Source organism: Megascapheus bottae, chromosome 11 (assembly GCF_031878675.1).
Source record: "Megascapheus bottae isolate mThoBot1 chromosome 11, mThoBot2.hap1, whole genome shotgun sequence".
NCBI lineage: Eukaryota > Metazoa > Chordata > Mammalia > Rodentia > Geomyidae > Megascapheus > Megascapheus bottae.
The window spans coordinates 56,788,334-56,812,509 of record NC_143519.1 but is presented as its reverse complement, the minus strand read 5'-3'; the positions used below and the strand labels follow the sequence as shown (position 1 = coordinate 56,812,509).

General features: G+C 40.2%; 1 protein-coding gene and 1 pseudogene across 1 annotated transcript in view; one reads left to right on the top strand and one right to left on the bottom strand.

The window, feature by feature from the left end:
- Positions 1-24,176, bottom strand: part of Flt1 (fms related receptor tyrosine kinase 1) — a 180,783-nt gene that overhangs the window by 79,418 nt on the left and 77,189 nt on the right. The window contains exons 11-14 of the mRNA XM_090342332.1: positions 22,497-22,611; positions 14,097-14,205; positions 6,701-7,009; positions 1,304-1,450 (exon numbers count right to left, since the gene is read on the bottom strand). Coding sequence (XP_090198458.1) covers positions 1,304-1,450; positions 6,701-7,009; positions 14,097-14,205; positions 22,497-22,611 — 680 coding nt within the window. The remainder of the gene's footprint in view (positions 1-1,303; positions 1,451-6,700; positions 7,010-14,096; positions 14,206-22,496; positions 22,612-24,176) is intronic.
- Positions 10,919-11,402, top strand: LOC150057132 (large ribosomal subunit protein uL24 pseudogene; annotated as a pseudogene).

The following is a 24,176-nucleotide window of genomic DNA, read 5'->3' as shown; positions in this document are numbered from 1 at the left end:
CCAAAACAGTAGAGGAGGAGCAGAATTGAAGCAGGCAGGGCCAGGTGGCCAGGGCTTTCTCTGTCACATGCTTGAAGTGTATAAGGCTGTATAACAGGGAATTACAGAGGGTATTGAACAAGGAAGCAACAGGGTCACCATTGCATTCTAGACAACTGTGAGGAAAACAAGTAAGGAGAAGATGGGGAGGGAGCCAAGCTGGGAGATGACTGCAGATGTTTAGAGGATAGAAAATGAGCCAGTTCCTGAACCAGTAAGATCAGGAAACAAAAGGAGGGATAGCTCTGTGAAAATATTTAGTACCTATAATCAACATGTTGAGAATCTGGTGATTCATCATTGATTGGATGGTTCAGTGTATTTTGTCAGTATAAGGGGAGGTGCTACATTATGGAGAAAATGCTGTGGTATGGATTGGGAAGTCCCAAAAGCTTGACAGATATCAGTACCATAAAACTTAAGTCATTTCATTACATTTTGTCCTGTCCATCAGACTGAAACGAAGGCTTCACTTTGAGTACAGGACTCACATTTCAGGACTCCTCCATATTGTAGCTTATTTGATTTAAGTTGTTGGACGCTTACAAATAAATGACATTTTAATTTAATTTTGTTTGTAGTGCGAGGGCCTTGTGCATGTCAAGTGAGTGGGAATTTTATTTTTACTAATTTATTTCACTAATCAAAAACTTAAGTTGAATGTTGAATCATGGCATGGCCTTACGAGGCAGGCTCTAGATAGGGTTTATATCTCATTGGTTTACGTGTACCTGTTTTTGAGAATATTTATTGTTGCCAAGAAAATAAACCCATAACAATTAAGTTTAGAAAGTACTTTTCATTTTAATCAACATGACAAAATAGCAGTCAGAATAGCTATCTGTTTTCCAAATTATTAAAATTTCAGTGTAGGGAAATTTTAAAAAGTTGGGAATCTACTTTTCTGAACTTTATGCATGTCAGGTGTCTATGTTTCTGAGGCGTCTTAACTCAAGAAATCAACTTCACTTTCCTAGATATTCAGGTGACCTAACCATTGTTTAGGTAGTTCTGCTTATTTCTTTCTTATTAATTAAGGCATTCTAGTTGTATAGATTCTGTAAGGATTTAAAAAAATAAATAGGGCTAGGACCACAGGCTGCAGAAGATTCCACCCAAATATTCCATGTTGGAAGGTGCCACCACCATGAATCAGAGCTCAATATTTGCTGTATTAGCAAGTGGTTCTAGGTGCAGGGAAGCAAGCAATAGGAAGACTGGGGAATAGGGCTGAGGAATAAATACAAGAAAAAGTATGTCTTACCAGGTGCTTGTTGTATTTTGTGGTTATTTTTAAACCAGGTGATCTGAGGCTCTGGGATTCCACTGGCATGACAGTCCAAGGTGGCAGAGCCACTGATTTCTACCGTGTGGTCACTGAGGTTTCCTAGAAGATGTGGAGCTTCCTGATCTAGAGAGTAAAGAAAGGCAGGTGTGATTACTTGTCTTCCTTTTATTGTAGGTGTATATCAACATTTTAAATATCTAGAGAGAGCCGGCAAACTCCACCATGAGGTTGCAGATGCATTTCCTTTCCTTTCTTCTCAGTAGTGAACCTCCTGTTTCTTTTTAAAGGAGATGCTATGATAAATCGCCTTACGTTAGAATACAGTAAAACCAAGGGCTCCCATAGATTTCATATTTAATACAAAGGTTTTGGTCTATTTCATTTCTTTTCCTTTCTTCTTTTTAATCCCCTCCTTTTTTGTTTTGAGAAACACATTTTGAAAACCCAAGGATTTCATATGATATTTTACAAGGTAAAAACGGAAAACATAGTATTGTATGTAGGCTTGTAAAATGAATTTTTATCTGCATATGTAGTGATGAGCTATTAGAATTTCATGCTTTTCTCCTTAGTTCTGGGGATTAAACTCTGGCACTCTTACATGTTAGGTAAGTGCTCTACCACTAAATTATCCCTACAGCCTGATTTTACCAGATTTTCTGTATGGATTTTCATTGATAGCCCTGAAAGTATGTACATGTCACCCTATAACCTAAGTTGAAGGGCAGGAGAACAAACCGGAGAATTCTTAAAATTTTCAAAGCTTTATTGATTGTTCCTTTCCTCCTTTCTCTTTTCAAATGCAAGTGACCAAAGGATTAATTCAAGAGGCAGAGGCACAGATTTGTAGGTTTTGCACTATATAATAGTACAAATATTGTATTTTATATTATTTTCTCTTAAAACATACAAATATGATACAATACAATTTTAATAAAATGCCAACCAATATAATACAACATGAATTTAATACATTACGATGCAATACATTACAATATTAAAATCCCACAAAGGAGCAATAGTACCCCCAATGCCCCAATGAGTACAGTGTTTATTTAATGAAGTAGTCAGTCAGTCCTGCTGATAGGTATACATTCTAGTTAGGTGGGTACTGGATTGGCAGTTCAAGCTCCAGGGGGAATTTAAAAAAAAAAAAAAGAAGAACAAACTCTTAGTGTCTTTTCTACCCTCCTAAATCTTCCCTTTCCCTTTGTATTGCAAATTCTTGAAACAAAAATGAAAAGTTTTGGCATAGTCTTACATGTTCTACATCATTGGTTTCAATTATAGGGTGAGCTTTCTCTGATCAGTTTGGAACTCCTCACTATAGTGAACGATCATTGTGACAGAAGATGAAGTGTGATTACATCACTATAAAAAGTGACACACCCACGTGTCAGTCAAGTGAGCTGGTGGCTTACATCTGTAATCTTAGCTACTCAGTCAAGGCTGAGATCTGGGGATCACAGTTGGAAGTCTGTGAGACTTTTATCTCCAATTATCCATCAGAAAACTGGAAGTGGAATTGTGGCTGAAGGTGGTAGAGCACTAGCTTTAAGCAGAAAACCTGCTAGAAACAAAAGCCATATAATGAGTGATGGTTGTCCTTAATGTACCATGTTATCTCTCATCTCTTTTGCTGTCCCTTGGTTTTCTAATATTGTTACAGTATCTCACTTTGTTATCTGATACATTGGATATATTTGTATTTGGTTATTTGAAATTGGATAGGGAAGGGGGGAAAACAAGATGAGGGGTAGGGGTGGGGAGGAGGGAAATGGGGACCAAGACATGAGAAAGGGTATTAATGTATGTGAATTAATGCACCTTCTATCTGGCAAATATCATGTAACCCTTCTATTAATTAGAATAAAAAATATATGAAAAAAAAAAGAAAATCTTAAGAGACAGGGACAGGCCCTGAATTCAAACCCGAGGACTAACAAAAATAAAAAGTGACACATGGCAAAGACTGACTCCACAACCCTATAGGATTCTGCTGAGTTCCCAAACCTTTCTCTTTGAATTCCTGCAAGAATGCTCTCTGGATTAACCATTTAGATAAAGCCATTGAGATATTCCAGGTTAAAAGTATATTACCATGTAACTTTTACAACATATTGAAGTACTATAATGTGTAGGATTACTGTTGATTAGGAGAATAGATTTCTCAATAAAATTTGATTTTCATAACTTATCTTCCCATTTTATATAAAATGAAATCCGAAGGCAAAAAAAGTGTTGAAGTATATACAAATTTGTTAAACTTTCTTCAAATGTAGAAATGATTGTTCTGCCTTCAGCGTTTTTCTTATCCTATCTTGAACCTAAAGGCAGAAGCCTTTACAATGTTTCTGTGTTTGTATTCTGTGCAATCTGCCGAAAGTTTTTCTTAATTGAAATGCTGCCTTGTATAAAAATCTTCAATTTATGCTGACTTGTGCATGCTTGTTCTTTATACTTTTGACACTTATGCAGCACACATACCCTAATCAATCATATCAGAAAAACATGAGATGAGAAAGTATCATATGACTCATTTAGTATTTTTTACAGTGACAAGCCAACTTTGGCTTATCTTCTTTAAAACTCAGACCCAGTTTATGAGCTATACTCAACTTTTTCCTGTGATACACTTGACTATTTCCAATGACTTAAATACAACAGAACAATCTATCATTGCTCTTAGGTCTTATAAGAAGACAGTCTAAATACGAGGCACATTATACATACCACCCACATCATTTCTCATAACTACAATCTGTAACACTATCAACACAGACAGGCTTTGGCTTTCCCTGATGGGTGTATTGGACAATAATGCTTATGTAGAAGAGAACATTTTCTGCTAACAAAGTTGTCATGAAGAACTCCCAAAGGCCATATTTGTACTACACAAACTTCAGAGGATCAGCAAAATCAGCCAAAAACCCACTATAGAGTAGACATAAAATCAGTTAAATAAAGGGTTCACATAAACAGTCTACAAAATACAGTATTAGGATTTATTTCTGAAAATAAATTCTATGTCAAGCGTCTCATTTTCAGCTACTTTCTAAATGACCACTCAACCTAGAAACCATCTTTTGTCATTTCTTACTTTATACTCCATAATTTAAACAAAAAAAATTTAAATAAGAAAGGTACATTGAATCCATACATATTTGTTGGAAGCCTACTTTTTCCAAAACTTCAAATGTAGATAAGAAAACTGGATTAAAGAGAACATTTCTGCTGGTTAGCCAGAGGTAGCTGCTCTACTGGGCTGTCCTTTCCTTCAGATGGTCTCCAGGGCCCACAGAATGCATAGCCTCTTTTTTCCATTTGAAATAGGGCTGAGGAGCCAGCCTCACCCTCCAATTCCACTCCTATTCTCTGGGCTCTTTTGTTCTCTCTTATCCTCACCTCCCACTGAATAACTAAAGAAACACCCACCCAAATAGTTTCTTTCTTCAAAAGTCTTTCTGGAAGGCTTCATTGCAATGAACAATTAATTATTCTATGGAATTCTCAAAATCATCTCCTAGAATACTAACATTTTTCTCCACAAAAATTGCAGTGAAGGGAAAGAAGTTTTACTTGGCCAATCCATCACTGTTTGTAAGGATCTCTAAATCATTCCATTTGTTTCTTTAGCTTTCCTCAAAACGCAAGGCACTCCAGTTCTATGGAGTTAAGGCATTGTTTTCTGAAGGACAGCATTGGCTTATAATGAACAAAGAGGCCAGGCTAAAGAGCCATAGGTAAAATTCATGATACAATTGATTATTCTTTCCTTTGGGCTGACAACTTCCAGGTTACTAATTGTTTTCAGGGCATTGGGGGCTCCATAAACCTGGCATGGGGGAAATGCTATTGTTTACTCTTTCACACTTGACAAAAGCAATTCCCACGTGAAAGACAAGTTTAGCCGTGGGACACAGTCTGTTACCTAAAGGAGGAAACAGGCTGGTGAGTTCCCAAGCTTTAGAAGCTGTCATATTGTCACCTCCCATTGAACTGCCTACCCACTCTGTTTCTCAGCCACTGCTATTTTGGTCATTATAAGTTTGTTTTTATTCTTCTTCTGCTGTCATTCCCACAAGTCACATGTAATGATCAATCTTAAATGAAACCAGAACAATTTATAATACATCGTTGAAAAGAACTCATTTTTCCTCAAATAGAAGCTTAAAACAAGAGATCATAATTGAAAACAAACCATAAATGACATGTAATTTTGAAATGACTTCAATCCTGCTGCTCTAGTTGGACCATTTCTTAATCCCCATAAAAATCCTATTAACATTTGCATATAGGGAAAGTGAACTCTTTTAAATAGATTTTCCAGTGGATATTTAGAGGAATGCATTGAATGTCTGGTCACAGTAGCCTTTATTCCCTTGAGAAGTTGATCAGGGACCAACTTTGAATGCCATCATTTTAACATGATGAAATTCTACCTGAAGAATACCCCGGGGGTGGAAATATTTAAAGTGACATCTGTTTAAAGTGATGCTGTTTCAGGTATCATAAGTGGCTGTCAGTCCAGTCCAAGGAGGTGAGGAGAAAAACCTACTTACTGGGGGATCCCCACAGGGTTGCTAATTATCTGAGATGAAAGACAGGAGGGAATAAAGGTTGGCTTTGGTAGACTCCTAATTCACACTGTGATGAAACTGGTTACTGTCTCTGAATTACAACCTAGGGGCCCATTTGAGAAAACTCCAGTTGAAGATCAATGTGTTTCATGTCAAAAGAAGCGTTTTCAAATAAATAAGCATTCTAACTTGCTATTTCAGGTGCTATTTACAAAACCAGGAGCAGATGAAATAGTACAATGTCAAACAAGGCAGAAGTCCAACAGAAGTCTTCCATGCCACTGGACTCATTCTGAGCTGAAAAATCAACTTAGTCGTTGTCCTCTTTGGCAAAAGCCAGCATCTGTTTAAGTTATTCAGTTCGTGCAGCTTCACCACTTAAAACATAAAAAGAGGTTGGCATCAAAGTAGAGGGAAAGGAGCAGTTCCAGGTTGTTGCTTATCAGGCAGGGGAAGACAGCAAGAGCGGACACACAGAGAAGGCAGTGCAGGGACCCTCTAAATCCAGAGGCACCAGGTGGGCCCCAGGGAGCCCTGAATTGGCCCACAGGGGCTGGGGGTAGGGTCCCATGATTCCTATCATCTCCAAACTCATTTGGGGAGGAACCTCTCCTCCAAGCTGAAAGTTAGCAACAGTGACGATATATCAAGCTGATATGAGGCAACTGTTACTTTTTTTTTTTTTAAACAAGAGTCCTTTAATGTTTGGCATTACTTTGTGTGGCACAATCATTCCTTGTGCTTTTAAATTTGGAGATCCGAGAGAAAACAGCCTTTTTGGTGCATTGCTCACCTCGAATGGTAACTTCTGTCTTCTGAAGGACTAGTGCCCCCGTGTAGATATTCCTGGCTCTGCAGGCATAGATGCCTGAATCATTCAGGGACACGTTCTTGATGACAAGGTTAAGGGTAATGGAATACTCTGAAACCATGGCCGCTTTTTGCTTGCTGATGCTATGGTGCATTGTCCTGTTATTGACCGTCCGCAGTAAAATCCAGACAATATCTTTGTACAAGAACTTATTCACTGTGCAAGACAGTTTCAGGTCCTCTCCTTCAATGGGCATTTTTTCCGAGTGAACACGAAACCCATTTGGCACATCTGGAAAGTTAAGGAAGAACTTTAGCTCATAGAGAAACCCATGTCTCAGGAGACCATCTGAGAGTCTTAAGATAGTCACAATCATAAGAATTATTCTGATACAGCCAGGAGCTAGTGGCTCACACCGGTAAATTTTCTAGCTACTTTAGGAGTCTGAGATCTGAAAATCGAGCCAGCCTGGGCAGAAAAGTCCACAAGGCACTGCTAGCTTTACGTGAAAGAGCTAAGTAAGGGAGAGTGCTCAAGTCCTGAGTTCAAACTCCAGTATTGGAACCAAGAAAAAAAAAAAGTACGTTATTATGATATAGTTCTCTCAGTATTAACAAAGGAGGGAAGAACAGGGGAACTCATTCCAATAGAAATGAGGCAGGAAATGAAAAGCAATTTTTTAGGACGGTGTTTATTTGCCCAGAATTGGCTCTTCACAGTGGAATGCTACTTTTTCCAACCTAGGATACATCTAGCCCTCCAACTGGTGAGTGAGTTTTGGAGTTTTTTTGGTTTTTTTTTTTTTTTTTGCCAGTCCTGGGGCTTGAACTCAGGGCCTGAGCACTGTCCTTGAGCTTTCTCAAAGCTAGTGCTCAACCACTTCAGCCACAGCACCATTTCCAGCTTTTTCTGTGAATGTGGTATTGAGGAATTGAACCTAGGGCTTCATGCATGCTAGGCAAGCATTCTACCACTAGGTCACATTCCCAGTTGGATAAGTGAAAATTAGAAGAGTAATTGTCCTACGTGTATAGGCGAACTGATTCAAAGTAGCCTGGGTTTTGGTGGCTTTACACCTATAATCCTAACTACTCAGAACACTGAGAGCTGAGGATCAAATTTCAAAGCCAGCCAGGGAAGGAAAGTCTGTGAGACTCTTGTCTCCAGTACCCCCCCTCCCCACCAACACACAAAAAGCTGGAACTGGAGATGTGGCTCAAGTAGTAAAGTGCCAGTCTTGAGTGAAAAAGCTAAGGGGGTAGGTGCCTAGGCCCCGAGTTCAAGCCCCAGTACTAATACCAATAAGGAAAGAAAGAAATAAAACAAACAAAAACAGCCTAGAGGAGAGGGTAGCACACTTATCCCTAGGTACCTGGCACTCAATATACCATCTCAGTCCTATCCCCTCCAGTGACAATTGACTCTCGGTCCCTCCCACCTCACTTTTCACTGGCTTAGGAAAGCTGAGGACACCCTGGCCCCTTTTCTCACTCAGGATCCCTTTGATGCAGCAAATAGTTCTTCTAAAAAATAAGACAACTGGGCCGGGAGTTTGGCCTAGTGGTAGAGTGCTTGCCTAGCATGCATGAAGACCTGGGTTCAATTCCTTGGTACCACATACATAGAAAAAAGCTGGAAGTGGTGCTAAGGCTCAAGTGGTAGAGCTCTAGCCTTGAGAAAGTCCAAGGACAGTGCTCAGGCCCTAAGCTCAAACCCAGGACTGGCACACAAAAAAAAGTAAAAATAAAAATAAAAAAACAAATAAGACAACTAATCTGAAAAGCCTGGAACATAGCTAATTTTAAAACTTGATTTAAGGTTCAAGCGGGGAGGGAGGATAGCCCAGGGTTAACAGCCTAGCTAGGACCTGGGTTTGAGCCACAGCATCACAAGACTTAAAAAAAAACCCTTTTTATTCTCCAAATCAGGTTAAACCTATTCTTAAGGTAGCTGTCATTCAAAGCAATTTTGTCCCATGTTCACTCCAGCTCACCTTTTCCTCATTTTCCTTTCATCTCCATCTCTGGTAACAATATCCCATGCACTTCCCCGCAACATTATTTAAGGAGTTGGGCTGCAAGTCCCTTAGTGTCATTTTGGATCATTTCACTGGATGATTTTGAAAACTGCAGCTACGGCCCTAAACTGATTCACTGTCAAAATCTTCCCATTGCCCGTTACTCGTGGTGTATCTATATTTGAGCAAAGAATTTGGGCCAACATTTGACAAAGTGCTTTGAAGATGAAAAGCCCTATGTTATGCTATTATTATTGTTGTTGTTGTTATTATTATCCTTTGCGCACAAAGCTATAAAGAAACCTTTAAACCTGAAGGGGACAATAGTCCAAAATTAGATATCATATCAACTCTTTCCTAAATCTCACTTTGCTTGTTTTTTCTGATTTTTCTGGCATTGGCTTTATTATAAAGTGTTACGTCTGAAGAAATGCCAAAGTATTCATTTGAAACCTGGGAAGGCGGGGAGTGGGGGTACAATAGTGGCTGGGGAGAGAGAAGCCTAGTGAAGCTTTTCCTGCTTTCAAATGAAAAAGAAAATCTAAGAATGTGTTAGAAGCTACAGCAGCATTTGACAGTCATTTTATACTTATACGGAATGTCAGTGATAGCTGTTTTAACTCAGCATCTTTTTACATTTTGGACATTTTCCAGGTATGAAGAACAAAACAACATTTACACAGATGCTAGAGCAGAGGGACTATGCAATCAAGACCACTTCTGAAAAGACCACAGACTTTGTTCACGTCTGAGCTTTTATCCTGGTGTAAGCCCCGTTAACGCCACTGAGATCATGTAGAGAGTTTGTTTACTTTAGTGATTTGAAACTTCCTGTGGAAATAGCTTACAGGTTTCCTGATGGAAGATTTTGTTTATCTTTGCCAAGCACCACCAGGAATCTCAAAATAAAATTCATTTAGTGACATTGGGAAGCCAGGGAGATAAGGCAGCTTGGGTCCTGTCTCGCCCTCTGTACTTGCTTACACACCCAGAGTAGTGATGTTGAGTGCCAGCAAAACTGCAAAAACACACACAGGGGAAAAGAAAGGAAGCAAATCCATCTCCAGATCTGTTTCTTGTACAGAGAGACAGTCAACTGAAGCTCATTTGGTTGAAGACATCAAACAACCTCTTAAGCAGAATTATCTATTTTCTCAATGGAATCCCTCTGGTACTTTTTTTTTTTTTAATGTTGATATTGGGGCTTGAACTCAGGGCCTGGGCTTTTCCTTTTCTCCCTCTCAAAGCTAGTGCTCTATCACTTGAGCCACAATTCCACTTCTGAACTTTGGATGGTTAACTGGAAATAAGAATCTCATGGACACTTCTGAGCTGGGCTGGTCTTAAACTGGGATCTTCAGATCTCAGCCTCCTAAATAGCTAGGCTTGCAGGTGTGAGCTCCAGTCGCTCAAGCTAACTCCTTTGGTATTTCTTTTGATCTGGAGAAGATGTAAGATAAATAAGATGTCCTCAATGGCTTAATGAATCCAGAGGGATTTTCTTCTTAATTCACAATGACTTTTTAAAAAAAATCCTGAAGAGAAAAACTGACCCAAAGAAAATATTGCCTTCTAACCCTCTAAAGTGAAAACAAGCAATCTTCCCACACTTTCCTATCTGTGGAGCGTTCAGCCCAGTCATCATCATCACCAAATAATGTCAACGGTCCACTAGCCACATGCAAGGAGTCTTAGAAGAGTCAGCTCTGGCTGGGAAAAGACATCCAACCTAGCGAGGGTAAGCGGAGAGAGTGTGTGTATTGCGAGGAGATGCTTTGAATTGATTGGACCCCAGCTACATGAAGTTCACAGAAGACAAGCACTTAGACACCTAGACCCTTAGAAGGAGGAGGTCAATCTTATTCAGCAGGCGGGGGTAGAGAAAGCTTGACTTACACTCAACATAGAAATAGCGTTCTCTGAGGAAAGCTAGTACCTCATAAGTTTTACTTGTTTCAGGGAACTGCCATGCACATGTAAGAGCCATAGTTGCAGTTTTCAAATTTGAATTTTCATTTTTCAATTACTGTTTTTTTTTCACTGGGGTGTGTGCGTGCATATCAATATTAGGAACTTGAACTCAGGGCCTGGGCACTGTTCCTCAAGGCTGGCACTTAAAAAAAAAAAAACCAGCTGTGTAGCTCTTCCCCTTTTCGGTCATTGCTGAAGCAGGAGTGGCCAAAATGAAGTTCAATCCCTTTGTCACTTCTGACCGAAGCAAGAACCAAAAAAGATATTTCAATGTACCTTCCCACATTCGCGGAAGATTATGTCTTCCCCTCTTTCCAAAGAGCTGAGACAGAAGTACTATGTGTGGTCTGTGCCCATCCGAAAGGATGATGAGGTGCAGTTTGTACAAGGGCACTATAAAGGCCAGCAGATTGGCAAAGTGGTGCAGGTTTACAGGAAGTATGTCATCTATATTGAATGGATACAGCAGGAAAAGGCAATGGCACCACTGTCCACGTGGGCATTCACTCCAGCAAGGTGGTTACCACCAGGCTGAAACTGGACAAAGACCGTAAAAGGATCCTGGGATGGAAAGCTAAACCCCGCCAAGTAGGAAAGGGAAAGGGCAAATACAAGGAAGACACAATTGAGAAGATGCAGGAATCCTATAGACAACTTTTTTTTTTTGCCAGTCCTGGGCTTGAGCTCAGGGCCTGAGCACTGTCCTTGGACTTTCTCAAGGCTAGAGCTCTACCACTTGAGCCTCAGCACCACTTCCGGCTTTTTTCTATGTATGTGGTACCAAGGAATCGAACCCGGGTCTTCATGCATGCTAGGCAAGCACTTTAACCACTAGGCCAAACTCCCGGCCCCCTATATACAACTTTCAATTGAAAAAAAAAAAGAAAACCAAAAGAAGATTGCTGTTAAACAAAAAAAAACATTTCAGGACTGGTAGAAATTTTCAGAAAGCACAGTTTCTAAACAATGGGAACTGGATTCACTAAACTGGTGTTCAGTTTCAAGATACAAACTAAAGAGTTTCTAGAGGAAGAGAGCTATGAGCTCCAGGCAGGCATGCTTGAAGACTGTAAGCCTGTATTTCCTCTTCACTCTTATCACATCCTCTTCTGGAGCCACACTCACACCCAGGGACTAAAGTGTCCTTGTCCTGAGTTGTGATATGGCTGTGTTTGGCTGGGAGCTCTATCTCCTCTATGAGGAGTCAATGAGGAACATTCCCAACCAGAACCTGTGCCACTCTACTCTGTTATGCCAGGGACCTTGAGATCCCAGAAATCCCCCAAAAGCTGATCCCAAATCTGCTTGGCTCAGACCTTTTCCTCTAACAGAGGTCTCACCTCCTGAAATCAGACAGCTTGTTAAGAGGCACACCTCTAGGTCAACTGAAGAAATAGCCCAGAGATGACTCTATTGAAGTGCCTGGCTGAGGAGACCATATGATCCCTCACAGAGAAGAGTGTGTGTAGGGGGGGAGGGCTCCTGTACTGTCTGCTTTGCAACTCAAGAGTCCCAGGATTCTAAACTCCTCCTAGTCTTTGGGATCTTCCAAAGGTATGTTTGCACATAGGAAGCTGACACGCAATGGCTTCTGGCTTGATTTAGATTTTGTCAGTGGTTGGGTGAAGGATGTTTGGATCTATAATGGAACTCTTTGACTTGGATCTGGAAATGTCAGGGCAAGCTTTAGCCTCTTCCTTCTTCCTATTCCAATTCTCCCCTCAGCCAGTGCCCCTGCATCCTGCTTCCTTCTCAGAGGCCTTTAGCTATACTGTGTAACACAGGACCCATGGGTTACCTGGGGCTGTGCAGCCTTGAACTTTATCCCATTTATTTATTTCAACTGATGAAAATCAAGTGTTCAGTGCAGATGAGAAGTGTATAGTTTAATAGTCAGTGCCAATAAAATTGTTGAATGTTCAGAAAGGAATAGAACAATGGCTCTCTCTTTTATCTTCTAAATCTATGGCTTTGGATGTTAACTTGTTCCCCAACATATATGAAGGACAATAGAAATGTTTATATTAAATTAGTCCAAATCATCTGGATTTATTGAACAGTAATCTGGATGAGTTTTATTAGACTCCCCCCATAAGGAAAGGCATCCTTTACTTAGAATGGAAGCAGAAGTACGTTCTACCTTGTTGTCAGGTAACACAAGGGGAATGCCTTGATATTGCATGGCTCAGCATGGCTCTACCTTCTCCTCCTCAACCCTCCTGATGCTATTTTCTTCTCTGGATAATAGGGGAGCTGGGATGCTGAGCACCTTCTCTTGAGTGCCTTCTGGCTCTGATCTGCTGTGAGAATCAACTGCAGGGTGTGTTCCCTGTTCCAGGGAAACTGGGACTCTTGGCTCACTTACCAAAAGGTTCCTATTATCTGACAACTCAAACCATCTCATGAAATTTGTCCTGTGTCTTTTCTTTCTGGAGACTTCTAGACAATGTCTGCAGCCTGCCCCATGCAGTGTGAAGTTTCCAGGGAGTTGGCAGCCTGCCCAGGTTTCCTCCAAAATTGGGGGAGCCATGGAGCCAGGCAATTGTTTTTATACTTTGAGCTACTTATTTCCTTCCTGTACCCATGGAGGGCCATAAGGAGTGTCATTTGTGTACCTTAGGGGTTGTAAGATTTGTTAGAGATCATATTTAAAATGATTAATTCTTAAATGCTCAAAAATAGTCTACTAATTATATTTAACCAAGTTCAGTTTCAGATTTCTACAGGAGAGCCTCATTCATCAGTCTCCATTACTTAACTTATGTCTAAGTTAAACTAAATAAATACTGCAGGGCTGGGAATGTGCTTTAGTGGTAGAGTGCTTGGGTAACATGCATGAAGCCCTGGGTTCGATTCCTTAGTACCACATAAACAAACAAACAAAAAGCCAGAAGTGAAGTGGTGCTGTGGCTCAAGTGGTAGAATGCTAGCCTTGAACAAAAGAAGCTCAGGGACAGTGCCCCAGTCCTGAGTTCAAGTCCCAGGACTAGCAAAAAAAAAATTACTGCATTTTGACTGGTACTCAAATACTGGTGTTCTCATTGGTTTCTTTATTAGAGAATAACAGTGTGCCAAACCTTGTGTTAGGTACTAAAGTGAGTTCAAAAATGAGTATATGAGATCCCACATTTACAATACAATCTGGAAGAAAGACATATACAAATAACTCTTAAAAAGAGAATTCAGGGAAATAACTCTTTAGCAGAGCTAATGGTGTTGTAGCATTCTATTCCTGACAGCAAGGATGAAAGTACTTAAAAGTGGACACACACACAGATCAAAAAAAAAAAAAAATCACTCAAGCTATAAGTGCACTAAATGCAAACAGGGTTGAAAGAGGCTGAAGTCATCAGACTCTCTTTCTGGATATGTTTAGAATGTGTTACTTACCTGTGACATAAAAGCTTATGTTTCTTTCGGCAGTCCCTACTTTATTGAAAGCCATGCAACTGTAGATCCCAGAAATCCTGGAGTCAGCCACAACCAAGGTGCTAGCGATCTGTGAAAGAAAAAATGAAACTGTAGCTGGCAATAGCACAGAGAACGATCCACACATCTCTAAGCAGCTTCTTAAGGTTAAAATGATACAACGAGCCCCGATCATTCAGCAAAGATAATACTGCATGGGTGGGTGGTTACCAGAAAGCAATCTCCTCGCTGAGCCCCAGCAAGAATGGGAAAATAACAGGAAAGCAGGTCCTCAGGAGACCGGAGCCCATGATATCCGACTCATAGGAGGGTTTTAGGCTTATCTCGTATTGCTGGCCTAACAATGAACAGACCTGAGCTGTGGGACTGCACGTTCCACATCAATGGGAGGAACAGGTGAGGCCACAGCCTTCCCTTGTTTGGAGACCTGAGAACACAAATGCCAATGCTAACAAGAGGCTCATGTGCTGTTTGGTTCTCTAGTGGACACACAAAGTGTATAGACAGAAGTGTGTGGCCAAACGATTCCTTGTGCTCTAAGTCCTAGGCCCTAATGGTCCCTAAAGAAGCCAAAAAGCTCACTAAGCTTTTGTGTATAGATTTCATAATGATATGTTATTTTTTCTATTAAGCTCCTTTTCTAGAAAAATGCAGATATATAGACTGTGGATTAATACTGTTTTATAATACTATAAAATTTATTTATATTTTTTTGTGAGTCATGGGGCTCTTCAGCTCAAAGCTACCACTCTACCCCTTGAGCCTCAGCCCCACTTCCCATTTTCTAATGGTTAATTGGAAATAAGTGTCACGTTTTTTAGTGCCAGGGCTGGCTTTGAACAGTAATCCTCAGATCTCAGCCTCTTGAGTAGCTAGGATTACAGGTGTGAGCCACCATGCCCAGCTTTTCACTAGATTTCAGTGCTGCTATTTTGTTTTGGTTTGTTCAGGCCTTTGGACTTGAACTCAGGGCCTAAGGCTCTGTCTCTGAGCTCCTTTTAGCTCAAAGGAGTGCTCTACCACTCTGAACCACAGCTCCATTACTGGTAATTTGGAGATAACAGTTTCACAGACTTTCCTGCCTGGGACTGACTGTGAACCTGTGATCCTCAGATCTCAGCCTCCTGAGTCACTGGGATTATAGGTGTGAGCCACCAGTGCCTGACTGAAAAGGCTAGTTTTTAAGACTTAACACATACATTTGAGAGTGTGGTCTAGTGGTAGGGTGCTTGCCTAGCACGTATGAAGCATGATTCCTCAGTACCACATATACAGGAAGTGGCACCGTGGCTCAAGTAGCAGAGCACTAACATTGAGCGCTAACATTGTTCAAGAACAATGCCTAGACCCCGAGTTCAAGCCCCACGACTGGGCAGTGCTCTCTAGCTATGAAACTGTAGGGGGTGTGGTGATTCTTCTAGTTGGATCAATGACCTCTAGGTTGACATTAATGCATAGGCCTACATGTGGTAGCAAGCTTTTTTAGGTGTGGAACGTATTCTTGGTCTCTGGGAAGGGTCATCCTATTTTTCTGAGCTGCTAAGCAATGTGCAAGATACTTTGTGGTCTTTTGTCTCTATTAAGAAATTACAGTATTTCAATCTTTACAGCTAATGAGGACTGAAAATATACTCTGAAGTTTAAGCCAACAAAGTCATTTCTCTTTGTTGGAAGTATCTTCTTAATTACACTACCAATAAACTCTATGCATTAATAAAAATATTTGCAATATATGGCAATAGACATCTACTGCATATTATCGAGGCACTTCCTAAATGTTGCAGGGGAGAAAGAAATGTGTATAACATAATACTTTCTTTTTTTTTTGGTCCTGGGGCTTGAACTCAGGGCCTGTGTGCTATCCCTGAGCCTCTTTATTCTCAAGGCTAGCATTCTACCATTTGAGCCACAGCACTTCTTCCAGCTTTTTGCTTTTCTTTTTTTTCCTTTTTTGCCAGTCCTGGACCTTGAACTCAGGGGCTAGCTCATTACAGATTTTTTTTCTGAGTAGTTTATTGAAGATAATAATCTTATGGACTTTCCTGCCTGAACTAGCTTTTAACTGCAATCCTCAGATCTCAGACTCCTGAGTAGCTACGGAGTACAGGCATGAGTCATCGGTGGCTGGCTTTTACTGACTTTTACAGTAATAGAAATTGATTTCCTTACCTTAAGACCAAATGCGAGTTCTATTTGTAAGAAAACATGAACACAAAGGCAAATACCAATGAAAATATATGCTTGAAGGACAGCTCAATTTTTTCCTGTTAATTTGAGTATTAATCTTGATAACAGGTAGAGAAATTTTAAAAAGTTGAGAGCAATCTTTTTAAAAATTATTATTGTCTAAGGCTGGGAGATTAGCCTAGTGGTAGAGTGCTTGCCTAGCATGCACGAAGACCTGGGTTCGATTCCTCGGTACCACATACATAGAAAAAAGCCAGAAGTGGTGCTGAGGCTCCAGTGGTGGAGCTCTAGCTTTGAGAAAAGTCCAAGGACAGTGCGCAGGCCCTGAGCCCAAGCCCAGGACTGACAAAAAAAAAATATTATCTTAGCTTCTCAAATATTTCTGCTAAGAAGAAAGTTAGGTTCTCAAAGTGATTGTTGCTCAGTAAGTGGAAATCCCATTTCCCTTCACTTAAAATTGTTTGAAATTTCAGGCAATATGATCTGCATCCGTAAGTTGTGTTTGGGATGCTACCCAAATGATTTCCATCTCACTAAACTCAGAGTAACTGAGAACAAGCACTGTTTTATGGCAAGAGAAAGCCCATACACATGTATACATTTGCCATATTAAGACCTTGGTAATACACAGCCGCAGCTCGGGCTTAAATCATAAGAGTGCTCACCTGAGAACAGGTATCTGAGAATGACTACAGCTATTTTCAAGATTCCAACAAAAGTCAGATCAGAATTTTTATGGAATTAGAAGTAAACTGAGGTACTCAGAAGTGACATGAATCATGCCAGATCATAAACCACGGAGACAGGATGCATTTACGCCTTCTTCCTTTCCTGGATGATACCCTTCAAGATATCTTTAATCATAAACCTACCCCAGAATTCACCTCACTAAAGCTCTTAAGATCAAAGATGATGCATGTGTACATTATTTCTTTCTTTATGTAGTACTTGCTATGCAATGAACAGGGTACAAGACAATTTACAGGCAGCACCTCATTTAATCTTTCTTCTATCTTTATGAGATGGTTGCATTACCCTATTGTACCAATAAAGCAAGCAAGGCTTACAGAGACTAAGTGATGTCCCGAGGATAAGTAGGCCCATAGATCAGCCTGAGCTGAACATCTGTCGTGTGTTTCTCTCAAGGGATTGTGTGTTCAGTCTATATTGCCTTTCCCACTAAAATGCTTTAAGTTGATCTAGATCTGCTGGTAAAGTTCTACCTACTCTTTTTGTATTAGGTTTTCCTTGAGAATACCTTCTTTCATCAGCAGTAATCTCACAAGATAAATGTCACTATGTACAGAGAGGCTGGCTTCCTTCTTCCATAGCAGCTTATACAAACAGTAAGCTGGGACTGGGAGTTTGGCTTAGTGGTAGAGTGCTTGCCTAGTATACACGAAGACCCAGGTTCAATTCCTGAGTACTATGTACATAGAAAGTCAGAAGTAGTGGTGTGGCTCACCTGGTAGAGTTCTAGCCTTGAGAAAAAAAAAAAAAACTCAAGGACAGTGCCCAAGCCCTGAGTTCAAGCCCCAGGAGTGGCGCATACATATATACATACATACATACATACATACATACATACATACATGCATATATATCCCACATATATATGTATACAAATAATTGATAAACAGGTTATAATTACAGAAGAAATTTTTACAATAAGGAAACGTATGTATATATATTACAATCTACTTTATGAAAAGTAGTACTCATGACTAGAGTACTTCTATTTGAGATATTTTTAAGCTATAAACTTAAATATATGTTCATAAAGGTATAAAAGGTTCTTGACAAAAGGTACTTGACTAGAAGGTCAGAGTAAGGAGCTCAAGTCTGAGTGGTAGGGGCAATGTCATTTGGTTAGACCAGAAGGTGACTTCTAGTGGCACAGTAAGTGTAGATGCACACATCTGTGTTAAATGGACTCACCTGTTTCCACACGCTCACCACCAAAGACTATTGTTTCAAAGGGGAAAATGGAAAATAACAGTTGGAACATCAAATATCACCTGATATTTCAAAGAGAAAGTGCCAAGGTTTGAGGTGAAACAGGTGTTGGAAATCATTTGTTTTATAGGGAACACCAAAAAAAAATGTCTTCAGGCCATCTGCTTGAACTAGCTCTATAATTAATTTTCATTCTTCACTTACAATCAGTGGAAGAGGTCTGAGGAACAGAAAGAAGTGCTAAAATGAAATTAGGATTTCTAAGCTGCTATCAGTCAGAAGATAAGGGGAACATTCCTTTACATCTGCTTCTAATTCTCAGTGCCTCCTTACAAAGAAAGAACACATCAATTTATAATACTTATATATAATAGTTAAAAAATTTTAAGCACATGTCTTGTAATTCCAGCACGCGGAGGTAGAGGCAAGAGGGGCTTCATTCAAGACCAGCCTGGGCTATATGATGAGATCCAGGTTCAAAAATTTAAGAGCTAGAGATGCAATTCAATGCCAATGCTTGTCTAGCACATGCAAAGCACAGGCTAGTTCCCTTTGCCAGAGTATCTCATATACGCACGTGAGTTCTGTTGATTAACTCCTAGGACACAAGCAGCCATGGAGAGGTTTTTGGCCCACTGTGATTTTACACTCTTAAATTCTTAAAAGAGTTGACTTCCATCTTCTGGCCGCTTTTCTATGACGACAGCTGTCGTCAAATACTGTAAGCTTGGAATCTTCATATTCTTTCCTTCCCCTTTGCTAAATATTAGTAATTTATTCCTACAATATCTTATCAACCTCATGGAATCAAATGAATGGGGTGATGTGTCATTCAGCCTAATTTCCAGAATTAGTATTAAAAAAAATCTATATATGGAACAGTGATTTTTCTAACAGAAACAGGATGTTTCTAATATAGTTTGCTTTTAAATGTTTCAGGGAAATAAATAAATAAATAAAGGTCATGGAAGAATCTAAATTTAACATAGGGTAGCACATTAGAGCCAACTGAGGGAGAAATAGGACATATGAATTAAGAACAAACTGGGGCCAGTGGTAACTAAAACACAAGCTTCAATCCTTTGATTGGTATAATTGCTTCTGCCAAGGATCTGTCTCATTCAACACACACAGACTCTGTGCCTTCACAAACCCAAGAATTGTGGTAAGTCATTTAAACAATATGAAACCTCACATTGGCCATTAGCATCTCTAACTGATGACTCACGTTTCAAAAATCTGGGCCAAAATGTCTAAGAAGGAATTGAATTTTATTTTCCTCTTTACCTCCCATTGAGTTAAACAACTAAACAAAACAACAAAGGGAGAACAACCCAAGCATGCATAAAACAAGTTGCTGTTGCCTCACATAGGAGAGCACTTGCCTAGCAACTTCAAGGTCCTAAGTCCAAACCTCCTGTGCTGCCAAAAAAGTCTCCTTGGGTTGGGGGGGTATAGCTTAGTAGCTGAGCACCTGTCTAGCATGTGGAAAGCCCTGGATTTCCAGCACTATAAGAAAACAAGAGTTTCAGCCATGCACGTGGAACTCACGCCTGTAATCCTAGCTATTTATGAGGTTGAGATCTGAAGATCAACATTGGAAGCCAGCCTGGGTAAGAAAATCCATACGACTCTTCTCTCCAGTTAACTACCAAAAGCTGGAAGTGGAGTGGTAGAGTGCCAGCCTTGAAAGAAAAAAGCTCAGGATGTGCCTAAGCCCTGAATTCAAACCCCAGGACCAACATGAAAACAGTCTCCTTGAAGTCCTAGCCAAGAATGTGGGTCAGAAGACAAGAATCCAACATGAGACTGCTTCTCCTGTGACACAGGGCATGGTGTGGAAAGAGGTCCAGGCCTGCCCACTCCTGTGTCCACATAGACACTGTTCTGGGGACATTCAAGATCCAGGACCACAGTCGTTTCCATGCGCCTTAATAAAAAGAGTAACAAAAAAACCAAAACAACAGCAACTACAAAGAAACCCAAGTTGCTGTAAGTCTCCAGGTGCTCTAGTGTGAGTGCCCCCACCCATATCTAGGGAGTGGCATTACAGGGTAGTTAACTATATGACCATGGAGAAAGCAATTAATATGGTCTAAGTTGGGACTGTAGTTTAGTTCCTAAAATGTACAGAAAAATACAGAACAGTACAACTTGTAAAAGAAAAACATTCCATATAGTTTGGAAATAGTCGAACTTCTGCTTGGTTGTAGCTAATGATATCTATTATTTCACACAAAAGCCTTACTAGCTGAGGTTAAAATAAAAATAGTAAATGCTCCTCAATTCTAAGCAAGAAATCAGTACTTTGCTTTAAGCCTATTAGAGCTGCCTGTGGGATATGCAGCCTATAAATTTCTGCTTTATTTAGAGTGTTTAAAGTTTTTATTAATGAAAACAATTGTTTAATACACATTCTTGTATGTGATTACAGTGTGAAAGAACTTCATTAGGGTATGTATGTCAATTGTTTTTACTAAAATATCTGTAGAGGGCTTTTCATAATTCTATTCCATGTCATCTTTCTAATAGGAAGCTAGATAGGGCAATATATCATTAACTCCATTTGTTGGAAGTAGGGAACTGTGGTTGAGAGCTGTTAAATGATTTGCATGTTGTTTAGAGGCAGAAAGGGGTGGAATTTGACGCTGGGGCTCCTGAACCCAAGTCAGGCGGCACAGGACCAGCTGCACCCATCAGCCTGCCACACTATACAAATTACAAGGCAACAGACTTGTTTCAGCCTGCCTGAAAAAGTTCTTTTAGCCAAGTTGTAATTCTACTTTCACCATTTATCTTTTTGTGTCACTCCTAGGACTTGAACTCAGGGCCTGGGCTCTGTCCTTGAGCTTCTGTGCTCGAGGTTAGCACTCTACGACTTGAGCTTTTTGGTGGCTAATGTATCACGGACTTTCCTGCCTGGGTCGACTTCAAACTGCAATCCCTAGATTTCAGCCTCCTGACCAGTATTCTAGGTGTGAGCCATCTGTGCCTGGCTTGTCACCATTATTAATTAATTAATTAATTGATTGATTTTTGCCAGTGCTGGGGCTTGAATTCAGGGCCTGAGTACTGTCTTTGGGCTTTCTCAAAGCTAGAGAGCTACCACTTGAGCCCCAGCATCACTTCTGGCTTTTTCTATGTATGTGGTACCCAGGAAGCGAATCCAAGTCTTCGTGGATGCTAGGCAAGCACTCTACCACTAGGCCAAACTCTGGGCCTCTGTCACCATTTTTTTTGGGGGGGTGGGGTGGAGTGGGGGTGGTGGTGGTCGGTCATGGTCATTGATCTAGACCTGGGAGTTATCCCTGAGCTCTTCAGCTCAAGGCTACAGCCCTGCCTCTTGAGCCACAGCACCACTTCCAGTTTTCTAGAGGTTAATTGGAGAGGAGTTTCCCAGACTTTAGTGCCTTGGCTGGCTTTGAATTGTGATCCTCAGATCTCAGCCTTCTGAGTAGTTAGGATTACAGGTGTGAGCCACCGTGTCTGACTCACTATTTATTTATTTATTTATTTTTGGTTAAAGAATGAGTTTTATATATGGAACTGAGTTGTACTTAATTCAACTCAGTCATTGTAGTTCAACCTAATCATTTTCCAGTTTACCTCCCCTACGTCTTGTGTGTGTGTGTGTGTGTGTGTGTGTGTATGAAGATTTTAAAATCAGACTAGAAGTTCTACTGAAATTATGCTCATAAATTTTTGAAAGAACTCAACAGTTAACCATTTTTATTTCAAAATCAAGGCATGTAGGTATAAAGAGACATTTATCTGATTTTTTTTCCCCTTCTGTTTTAAAAGCATCATTATCCCTGTGCCTGACAATAGCAAATTCATAAGTGTATTCTTCCCTGATTTAACAGGAGAGCAGGCCCTCGCTCTGTAATCCAGAGACTTGCCAGGCCCAAAGGGAGTTAGAGGAGTGGAAAGTGACAAGAAGGAATCTTGACAGACTGTGTGTGCCTCCATACCCCAAGCTAGGCTTTGCCCTGGTAAAGACAGGAAAAATACCAAGACATTTTATAAAGTAGGATTTTAAGTGCTTTACCAGCTTTCATTTCTTGGGAAATGAAAAACAGGTCTTGTGTATGTCCATTTGTGTACAGACCATTTATCTGATTTTCAGTATTTTAGTTACTTCAGGTTCCAACAAACATAGAACAGAGAGCTGAGCGTGTATTTTGAGGACAACCCACTACCCACTTTTATGAACAGTACCTTATTTCTTCCTTCAATCACTGCCACACGTTGGGTGATACTCTCAATCCTGTTTCCTAGGTTGCTGCCAGAATCCAGGATAAATGGTTCTTCCTTGGTGGAACAAAAGTCACACCTATTTAAAAAACAAAACCAAAAAGAGTAAGTTACCACAATTCTACTTTGCTACATGGTCCAGCCAATTGGTGAAAGGCTAAACTTTGGAGAAGTCTTGAAATAACAAAACCATAAGTTTTATGCAATTGAGATTTATCCTAGACTTTTCATTTCCTATATTCCTCCCTAGAACTTAAAAATAGCAAATGTATTTTAATCTAGACATGTTGAAAGTAACAAGCAACACAAAGGCAAATAAAGTTAATGAATGGAAACCTCAAGGAAACACTGGCATTTCACATCTACAAAGACTGGCTGCTATTCAGAATATTCCACTGTACAGCTGATTTTTCCCCCCAATACTAATTAGTTGCATATGGAAACAGACATCTTGGAGCAGTTATTAAATTCAGTCTACTTTTATTTATTTATTTATTTATTTATTTATTTATTTATTTTTGCCAGTCCTGGGCTTGAGCTCAGGGTTTGAGCACTGTCCTTGGACTTTCTCATGGCTAGAGCTCTACCACTTGAGCCTCAGCACCACTTCTGGCTTTTTGATATGTATGTGGGGTACCGAGGAATCAAACCCGGTTCTTCGTGCATGCTAGGCAAGCACTCTACCACTAGGCCAAACTCCTGGCCCCTCTACTTTTTTTTTTTAATAAAAAACTTTATTTTTTCCAGTCCAGGGCTTGAACTCAGGGCCTGAGCTTTGTTCTTGGGCTCTCTCAAAGCTAGAGTTCTACCACTTGGGCTACAGCACTATTTCTGTCTTTTTCTATGTATGTGGTACTGAGGAATTGAACCTGGGTCTTCGAGCATGCTAGGCAAGAGCTCTACCACTAGGCCAAACTCCCAGCCCCTAGTCTACTTTGGGAAATATGATGGCAAATTATTTTGTTCCTTATCCTTCAAATATTTTGTTATAAAATAAGGGCATTGATATTTGGCTTTAAGCCCATAAAATCTATCACTCCCTTTCCAAACCTCTCATCATTTTATATTTTTACCTTCAGAAAGCTTGCTAAGTCTTAATTGTAAACAGGTCTCAGGCAGATTCTGGAGATGATCAAATCAGGAGGATTTTTTTTTTTTTTTTTTTTTTTGCCAGACCTGGGGCTTGAACCCGGGGCCTGATCACTGTCCTTGATTTTTCTCAAGACTAGAACTCTATCACTTGAGCCTCAGCACCACTTCCGGCTTTTTCTATGTATGTGGTACCAAGGAATCAAACCCAGGGCTTCATGTATGCTAGGCAAGCTCTCTACCACTAGACCACACTCCTGGCCCATCAGGCAGAATTCTTAAGACCCATTTCCAGAAAGAAAGATTGGCTCATCTTCAGGAGCCCAAATCAGTAAATGACTTGTATGAAATAAAAGCAGGAAGATAAAGTAAGAAGGAAGAAGAGAAGGGATTTTGATGGTCAGAAAAGTTCTATTGTTATTCCTCTCTGGTCTTTGAGCTGAGAAAGTCCCCAGATGTTAAATGGTGCAGTTTGCTGAGTCCACCTTTCGTTTCCTATGATATGGCTTGGACTGTGCCCTACACATTTACTGTCCACTTAGGGACTTCTAAGAT